The sequence below is a fragment of the Morone saxatilis genome, unplaced genomic scaffold (genome assembly GCF_004916995.1).
Source record: "Morone saxatilis isolate NCDOM2014 unplaced genomic scaffold, NCSU_SB_2.0 Contig8, whole genome shotgun sequence".
Lineage (NCBI taxonomy): Eukaryota > Metazoa > Chordata > Actinopteri > Moronidae > Morone > Morone saxatilis.
This window is the reverse complement of record NW_023340257.1, coordinates 2,254,645-2,264,598: the sequence shown is the minus strand read 5'-3', so window position 1 is coordinate 2,264,598 and position 9,954 is coordinate 2,254,645. Positions and strand designations below refer to the sequence as shown.

At 37.8% G+C, this 9,954-nt stretch overlaps 1 protein-coding gene across 1 annotated transcript in view; it reads left to right on the top strand.

Annotated features, from left to right (window-relative positions):
* The window catches only part of brip1 (BRCA1 interacting protein C-terminal helicase 1), an 84,641-nt gene that overhangs the window by 45,304 nt on the left and 29,383 nt on the right, over window positions 1-9,954 (top strand). The window contains exons 22-26 of the mRNA XM_035680703.1: window positions 3,556-4,038; window positions 6,467-6,537; window positions 7,111-7,189; window positions 7,322-7,525; window positions 7,762-7,904. Coding sequence (XP_035536596.1) covers window positions 3,556-4,038; window positions 6,467-6,537; window positions 7,111-7,189; window positions 7,322-7,525; window positions 7,762-7,904 — 980 coding nt within the window. The remainder of the gene's footprint in view (window positions 1-3,555; window positions 4,039-6,466; window positions 6,538-7,110; window positions 7,190-7,321; window positions 7,526-7,761; window positions 7,905-9,954) is intronic.

The following is a 9,954-nucleotide window of genomic DNA, read 5'->3' as shown; positions in this document are numbered from 1 at the left end:
TAGATAGGGCCTTTGGTGTTTTTTGCGGCCACAGTAGTTTCTCCTACACACAACTCACCTCACAGTCTGTTCTCATTCCCAGGTCATCAAATATAGACGCGAGCGGCGTTCAGTTGGTTGCAGTCTACTAGAGGCCACTAAATCCAACACACTTCTTCTTTAAAGTTGTAGTGGTTGTGGTTGAGATCATTTTAACTACTTTAAATTTGGAATGCATGATATATCAGCTGATAATTGCCATGTTGTCTGACATGGCCTGTCCTGTAAGACGTGTTCACCAATATCAGTGGCCAATGTTTATCTGTTGTCACATCAGTTTTGCACTGGTTAAATGTTGTTGTTCCAACTCGGATATTGGAGAAATAATCACCTCTGTTTTCCAGCAATGCACAAACTGCACGGAAATATTGATGTGCTCCTTACAGCAGCACGGACAGAGAGCAGCTGTTCAGTCTCACATATTTGATGAGAACAGAAATAGACTGAGTTGCAAGAAAACAGAGATACTTATCTTTGAGATTTGTTTGTTTCCCTGCCACAAAAGGGTGAATAAATAACAGTAAAAAACCATTGGCTATCACTTAAATTGTTATTTTAAACATCAGTATTGGTCCAGAATTTCCCAATTGGTGCATCCCTAAAATAAACCTTTCATAAAATGGGAATATTCAAAGTAAAAGTACCTTAAAACTGTACAGTATACTAAATGCAGCTACTTACTTTGAACACTCTCTTACATTTGCTACACAGGCAGATATTGTAAATAGAAGTGAAAATAGGTTTATGATATTTGATACATTTATTTATTTCATCAACGAGGATAGACAAATATATTAGAACCACTTCTCGGTATAACATTTCGACAACAGCAGCCTCCATTTCTTAAAAGAAAAACCGAACATTATCACCTATGTTAAAGTTAAGGTTGACAAAGACTGTTAGTAATAGACTACATTAGATTTAGCCAGGTAGAATCTAGAGTGTATCTTCACATAAAAAAGCTCTATTGCTTCTACAATTTATGTTAAAAAAAACATTCACCAAATAAATAACTCGCATAGAATTAATCTAAATACATAAAACAAAGCCAGTGGTATTATCCAGTCATTTACAGTGTAGTTTCCATATTTGTCAGTCTTTAAAAACCTGTATAATTCAGACATTTAGATCTTAACCTCTTCTTTTGTACCTGATTTGTGGAGGTCAACAGTGATTATTTGTGACCTATGTATGTGCAAATCAGTAGTATGTGTAATCAGCCATTTAATGGCCATATTTAAATGTCTGAGGTCATTTAATCAGGCCAATGCTAAACACACAATCATCAAACAGGCTAAGTTGAAGGGAGACACAGAAAAATTAGATTAAACATGATTACACTGATGTGATTTGTTTCATTACAGCTCAAACTTCACCAATGTGTGATTTGCGCAGACGAGCAGAGTAGACAAGTGTTCCATTAAAGCCTTTCTTAGCTCATCAACTGCCTCCCCAAGACCCTTGTATATGTAATCGTGCATGACCACTCGTTAACATCATCAAAACACAGAGCCCGGAGAGGCCGGCGAATGTGTGTTAAAAGCACTTAATAGGCAGCCCGCATTGCTGAAAGACTCAGTAATGGCTGTGAATGGCTGTGTTTTTTTCCATTAGACTAATTCATCCTAAGCCCAAATCATTAAAGCTACACTAAGACAACATTTTTATTTAAAAAATACACCAGACTTAGCCAAAATCACAAAATGGTAATGCAACAGAAAAAGCACCCAAACATTCAAGTTAATTGAAATCCTACAGATTTGTGCTGGCAAAAGTTTAGAGTAAAATGCAAGCTTTAACCTCTTTATCTGAAAAAGTTGGACTCATTACTGTTAGAACTGTAGACAGGCCACATTGGTAGACTAGAACAGTGATTCGAAACCAGGGTATGAGAGAATGAAAATGATATGGTAAAAAAAATGTGTTTGCGCCAAGGAGAAGCTCCACAAAAAGTCCCTATCTAGGGCCAGTGTCTGGTTTGTCCATTCTGTGCTACTGTAGAAACATGGAGGTTCAACATGGCGGACTCCGCCAGAAGAAGACCCACTACCTCTGTCGATAAAATTGCTCACTCTAAGGTAACTAAAACACAAGTCTTATTTTCAGATAATTATACATTAATATTATTTTCCATCCCTTCCAATAGATCCACTCAAATGTTACAAGTTGGACCTTTAACCACACTGGTGTCATTTTAGAAAACTGTGATGGGATTATTCAAATACATTTGTTTTAGGCTGACATTTAGAATATTTGTCAATAACCAATAAACTACCAGCTATGATATGATGACCACCACCTGCTACAGTTGCAAGTATGTGACATAGTTAGCAGCTGTATGTAGGGGTGTAAGAAATATCGTAATATCGTAATATTTTGTTTTGTGATATGGATTCTGAAAAACACTATGGGTTTTTGTGTTTAAACCCCCAACCGCTAGATAGCAGTATTGTAAATTGAGGCTATGATGTTGGATATTGGGACTGTGAAATAAATTAAAATGCAGATCCCACTGTTCTGGTTTCATAAAAAAAGTAAACCTTTAAAACTCAGATTTATGCATATTGTGGTGTGTTCTTTATACTAAGTAGTTAGTTAGTTTTCCTAAAAAATTTAATATTTTGCCTTGCTTAGAGTATTGCAATATATTGCAATATATTGAATTGGAACCCCTGTGTCATGTACTTATCATATCGCCAGATTGTTGCCAATATGCAGCACTAGCTATATGAACGCAGAACAAACCAACTGAAACATGAAAGAGACCTAGCCTAAACATTGTTAATTTCTAATTCACTATGTCTTGCATGAAATAATATCCATCTTAAGATAATATTGTTAAATAACCAATCCCAATGTAAAATCCATTCAGAAAGAAAACATTTGGAGCATTATAGGGGGTATCGACGCAGGGGTTCTTGAACTCTTCTTGTAGGGCTGTGGGTTTATGCTGAGAAAACCGTTGGCAACTACTGAGGTAACTTTGAAGTGCAATGATGCTATTCTTGCTTTCTGGTTAAGGCCTTATTCAGACATTAACACTGTGTGACACATATTTCAGCCACATATTTCAGTTTGTTTCAGTGGCTTAAATGCAGGGTTTTATGGCAGAAAGGTTGCTAAACTTCTAGTAAAACACTATGGGCCAGTCAAATATGTGTAAGTGTTCCTATTTTCTTGTAATTGTGGAGACAGAGGATCAAACGATTGTTGCCATGGTAGCTTGTAAACTCTAGAGTTCTATCTGACCTTGAAATCCTGTCACATAATATTACAAAAGTAGAAGTATTTTGTTGTCTGGTAAGCCTTCAAATCTAGGGATATGTTATTCAAATCGAAATTCAGAATACTCAAAAAGTTGCCTTTCGCCGCTGTTTATAGCTGCCACTCTGCTCTGTGCAGACTTAAAGAATGAACACCAGTTTTCTAACACTTTTCCGGTTTATTGTAGCTCAGAAACACATGTCTGTCAAATTGACCTGTTAGCTAACAATGTGACTCAATGTTACTTAACAGGTGAAGGCTATGAAGTCAAGAGTGTAGGGAGAGTCAGTCTGCAGCAGATTGAGACCAGGAGCAGCGAGAGCAGGACAGACAAGGCCAGAGCAGATAAGGTAATGATCCTGGGTTTGAAGAGCAGACCCTCCAGAGCCAAACCCGTCAGAGTATGCAGCTCAAAAAAAAATGGAGTTCAAGAGAATTCTTACCAGGCGCATCTTCCGCCAGAGGTTCAGGGCGATCGCTGGACCTGCCAACAGACAGACCAAACCTCCAAACCAGGTGTAAACAACAGAGTGACTGAGTCAGGAAAGTCCTCCACTGTGGGTGTGAGGGAGCACAAAGCTCTTAAAAAAGTGCCTAACACACCTGTTAGTTTCACAAGGAGGAAGGAGTTTGACATTGTGACTCCCAAAAACGAAAACATGGGGGGTCGGCAAGAAGTTGGAGCAGCAGGATGTAGACCTACTAGTCCAGGAAGTCTGTACAGAAGCCAAAAAGGTAACTAATCTATATAGACTACAAACCATAGGTTGTACAGTCCGAGCAATAAGTGCATGTACATTACAGTGTTGATTAGCATGCTCTTTAAATTATTTCTGGAGAAGGTTGAACACAATACATTACAAATTGGAACTATTTAGCTAGACAGGAGCGTGTCAAACAGCGTGAAACACATTGTGCAAGGCAGATAGAATAAAAGATTACAGAACAGTATTACATCTTGATTCACAGTGCTGAATCAACAGTATCTCAGGGGAAATAGAACTGTTCTCATCTGCCACAATCTGCTGCCAGTGCTGGATTTCAGCCTGAATGATACAGACTGTAGCAGTGTCGAGCATGTAGTTGATCAGTCAGCAACATTTACTGCTGCAGACCTTCTGTTTTTTCTTTTTACCTCCGTATATCAACCATCACCACATTCAGGAGAGAATACAAGCTAGTCACAGCAGTCGTGTGTTATCTGTTATCTTGCCCAAATGCAGTTACATCTCATGTACAGTTTTGTATTGATCATGCTGTAACAACTACAAAACAAAACTGTTATGGAACCAATATTGATTTTCCTTCATTTTTTATTTTTTTTTTTTCCAGTATGGACTTAAAACAGGTCTTAAACTGCATTCATGGTAGTCTTAAAAATTTCTTTCAAAAGTCTTAAATTTAACCTGTTGAGACCTGCAGAAACCCTAACCCTGTGTGTGACAGTCAGTTCTGTTTGTTTTTTAACATAGCAAGAACCTTTTATTTGATCACACCAGGGCCTGGTTTCAAAACCTTTCATCTAGATCAGAATTATCCAGCTTTTGTAATCCCTTTTTTTGCCATCCTAGATAAAACAGATTTCGTAGGTTTTGTCCTGATTTTTTCAAATAGATTTTTTCATATGCACAGGTTCAGGAATAGTGTAGATCAGTTTACATTTTATTGATATTCACTTATCTGCATTATTGTTTACAATCTTTTTGTTTTAGTTTTTATTAGTTTCGTTATTAGTTTCAGGTTTTTATTATAATATGTGGCTATTTGTTAGGGGCAGGATTTCAGACTAGTTATTACAGTACAAACACACTGACTCTCAGTCATGTCAACACCCCAGTCTCAATAAACATAGTTTTCATTTAGCTAGTTTTTTTCTAAAGTTTTTTTAAAATTTCAGTTAAGTAAAATTATTTTTTAACACCTAGTTTTAAGTTTAGTTTTAGTGTGCTGTAATAACCTTATTTTCTCTATCCACCTTAAATCCTTGCTGGATGTACTCTTCCAGTGGGATCAGGATCATCCTGATTTTTAGCATCAAAACTATCCTAATCTCCACATTAGAGTTTAGAAATACCCCAAAACAACATGTGGTCTGGATTCTGGTAGGATTGGATTAACAGATGCGTATCCCAAATTTGTATTATCTGGATCACATCACCGGTTTTGAAATACCCAATTTAGAGATTTAATCCTATCCGGAGACTCCTGATCTAGATTAAAGGTTTTGAAATACTGGGCCCAGGTTATTTAACAGAATTTAACATGATATAATGACTGCCAGATACTTAGGTAGCATATACTGTACATACATTTATAGGTCATAAAGATGTTTCACAGTGCTTTCTAGTAATGGGGACTATTGCAAATGTTTTATGGTGTTTTGTGCCAAACTTTTTTTTTTTTAACCCAAAACTCCCTCTGGAGGTGTGGAGTTTCACAGGACTAGGTGCTTTCCTAGCTGAATGTTCCAATCAGTATTTAATTTCAATAGGATTATTTCAATAGCTGCTGCTTTAGCTGCTGGAGTCCAACATCCACATACATGACAGCACTACCAAAACAAAGCTGTGATCAAATTAGTCAAAAGATTGACTAAAAGATCCTAAACTCACTGTAACTTGCACTTATTCCTGCACGTTTTAGCCCAGATTGTATTTGTTCTTAACGAGTGATGAAACTGATGTGCAGTTGTAAAGAATGACTTAAATACAGATCAATACAGGTTCATAAAAGCTGCTGCCCAATAGAGAGCAAGGAACCTTTTCTGGGCTTGTATTATCACATCATATGTTAATGTTAATTTATTCAATTATTAGTCTTTTTTAGTATCTATAGATAATAGACTATGATATTTCAATAGGTTGTACCAGTGATTCCCAACCTTCCTTCCCTAGGGGATTGAGTAAACTGGCTAATAAGGGACATTTATGGATACTTCATATTATATTCAATAATAACAAACACAGTAGAGAGCAACTGATAAACTGTACAATGAACCAAATAGTGGAACACATAACTGCGAGGAAGTTTGTGTAAAACCAAAGATTTGAATGAATTTTGAGCAGATTCTAAGGGAAGGGAAGTCTCAGCTTAAGATCATACTGTGGCACGTAGAAAGCTGCTTATTCATATAACTAAAACTTAACTTTTTTTTTCAACCAAGCTATTAAAGTACAGAGATCTTGCAAACAAAAACGACGTAGGAGATTTAACAAGACCTCTCCAAAAAGAAAGGTAAGTGTCAAGTTAACATGTTTTGTCTCAGCTAATCACAGCGAACGGACACACACATCAGACTGTTAATCTTGTATTGTAAAATCAAACCTTTCAGAAGGGCACAAAATGCATTTTGGGATAAATAAAAGCAATACATGTTGACAGTGCGGCCATATACCTACACTGCAGTGATGGCTTTTGCATTTAGTCTGTTTTCTCTATGAGCTGCACAAAACACAGTGGATGGGAATGAGTCATATCACCACATCCTGTGTGAACACTAAAAATCAAAGGATCTGAAGGGGGGGGGGGCTTTCTGATGTCAACATAGCCATTAAAAGCAGTGCAGTTTATGACCAAAGAGCAGCACTGAAAGAGAAAAAATGTTATCATTTAGACTTTGTGAACCTTTGCTCTCAAAGCTAGCAGATCCATGAGGACAAAATGAGCATTTAGAAACAACTTAAAACTCTGTGGGCAGTGTCTTGGTGAACTCCTCAAAGATGCTTCTTGACAGCCATTTATAAAAGTTTGGATATGCAAGGAAAGTTTTCAGATATGGTCAATAAAAAGCCTATGTTTTACTTGCAGAGAGTCAAAGACCAGCAGCCATGCTCTTTGGGACTCTATTGTTCTACGTGTGAAAAGGAACTACTTCCTGTGGCACATGGTAATTTCTGAGAAATCCCTGTTACGTTTTAGTTTATTCACCGCAGCTACAAAAGTCAAACCATTACTGAAAGTGAATGTGTTTGATTGCGACAGTTGATTGAACTTTCACTGTTATGACCTCATGTTTCAGGTGCGTTAGGACGTGCTGTCTGTAAATCAGAACATCTAACCTTTCTGAGAAAAGACACATTAAGTCCTGCAGCAACGACCTGCTGCTGCCAGTGTGCACCACATCAGCCATCAGTACCAGACCAGTCAGACTCACTGCTGGTAGTCCGGAGTCTCACCTCACTGAAGGCCCTGAGGACTGCTCTGCAACCCTACTGTTTAACTGGTGGGTTGACAGCTGGTTTGATTACACAAGAATTACACAAGAAGTGATTGTTGCTAATCTTGTACTGCAAGGAAAGTTCCTAAGCAATATGTGTTTTCTATTAAAAAAAGGAAACGCCATCGCACAGTGACGATGTTAACCTTTCACTTTGATCCTTTTATGGCATATTTTTTCCCCTCTAAAGTCGGTAAAGTCGGTAAAGTTGCACGCTTTCCCACTGCTTCTCATTCATGCAGCATATAATGCCATCTGGAACCCCGAGGAGGGCTCTGTTACCAGATTTCTGCAGTGCAAAAGCTGTTTGTCTCAAAGCCCCGTTCTGTCTGCAGCTTTAATTGCAGCAGAGATCCAGTACCCTCGAGACACGAGTCAAGATCAGGTAAACTTTAAGAATACATGTGAAATATACATGTGCACATATAATACATATATAATGTATATAACTCATAAAAAAAACTCCCCATGCACTGCCAACAACAGTCTGGTGCTGGTAGGTCGCAGGACCTCATAGTCCAAAATCTAAATTAGCAGTGTGTGGTGGTTCATTTAGAGTTCTTTACAAATATAATGTAATTTAGAGACCTGACTTGTCATTTGGCAGAAACAACAGTCCTTTGTATTCTGGTTCAGTAAACCCAGGTTGTCTTGACGCCTGTTTGGTTTCAAAAGTCAAACACTAATCTTGGAGGAATTGTATGCAAGTGAATCATTTATTTGTATTTTATTGTTTATCTGTATAGGGACAATTATGTAGCATTAAAAATGCCACACACCCCAGCATTTAAAGCCTAAACTAATTCACAATGCCCATGATGGGCCTCTAAAATACATAAAACTCAACAAATACACAGGAGATAGTACAATTCACAAGAAATACAGATGGAACAATACAGGACACAAACTAATGCATTAAAGCACCATAAAACAGGATGCACAAGATCATTCATGAGTGATCCCTCTTCAAAAACTGTTTTTGTTTTGAGTTTCAAATGATCCCAGTCAGGATCCAGTTTGAGTTCTGTAGGTAATGCTAGCTCAGTGTGTTATCTGTGGACATTTTCATGCGTTGTAGCAAGCAGCAGCCACTATTGGGTGTGTCTTACAAACTGCTCACCACAAAAGTGAAAATAGGTTTTAACACATCCCCGGATGTGTGTGTTTGCAAGTTTGAGTGTGAATGTTTTTTTTTCTTTCTTATTTAATTTGTTACCCACAGCAGAAGGAATAGTGTTAATATAATTTACATCTTTTTGTATTTCCTGAGTTATAGAAAACCTGTACTGAAACGGGAAGTCACTGTATTGTTATTTCCTTTCTCGAAAGCCATCAGCAGTGTGTCCCTCTGCAAGGCATTTAACAATTGAATTGCTCCAGTGAAGCTGTTACTGTATCTGACTGAGAATCACATCACATGTCAGTGTTATTTATCCACCACTTTAAAAATGAAAAAAGTGGAATATTAACAAAACAGGCAAATGAAACCAGAAACTTATTTTTTCCAACTTAGAACAATGACTCAAGCCCTCATTGGAGGAAAGTGGTTGCACTTGGTGGCTCTTATGTGTAAATTATGTTTTAATAATATCATCCCATCCTTAGTGCCTAATATTAGCTAACTAGCTAAATGATAAATGGACCTGTACTTGTATAGAGCCTTTTCTAGTCTTCGACCACTCAAAGCGGCTTTTCACCTAACTGCCACTTTCACCCCTTTCTACACACATTCACCAGTGAATGGCAAAGCCCATCAAACAGAAACTCAACGCATTCATCACCCACATTCACTACCTGCGATGCACGGCATCAGGAGCAATTCAGGATTCAGTATCTTGCTCAACATGTGGCACCAGGAGCCGGAGATTGAACCCACAACCTTCCAATTAGGGGACGACCCGCTCTGCCTCTGCGCCACAGCCGCCTCTAACTTTATGCAGACATTGTAGTGTTTTTTATTGCGATAATATCGTATTATTATTATTAACAGCTTAGTTGTTTATGGGGGGGATAAACACAGCTTTGTATTGGTATCGGCAAGTGTGGTATTGGACATGAAAAAGTGGGATCGAGCCATCCCTAATAACAAGACAAGCAACAATGTTCTAATGCATAAATATTAAGACATGAGGCCAAATAAATCAATACATTTACAATTTAGTCAATCAGTTAATGATTGATGAATGAATCTGGCAATTAGAAATAAATCATTAAGCTGTATATAAGGCAGCTTTTTATCATACTTTATTAGATATACCTGAATATATTTGTAAGGGGCTAAAGCAGAGTTTGACTTAGTGTATAATCTCTCGTTAAAATGGTATTCATGGGGCGCCTAGATAGTTCACCTAGTAGAGCTGGGCCACCATGTACCAAGGCTGAGTCCTTGCTGCAGCGGCCATGGGTTCGACTCCGACCTGCGGCCCTTTGCTGCG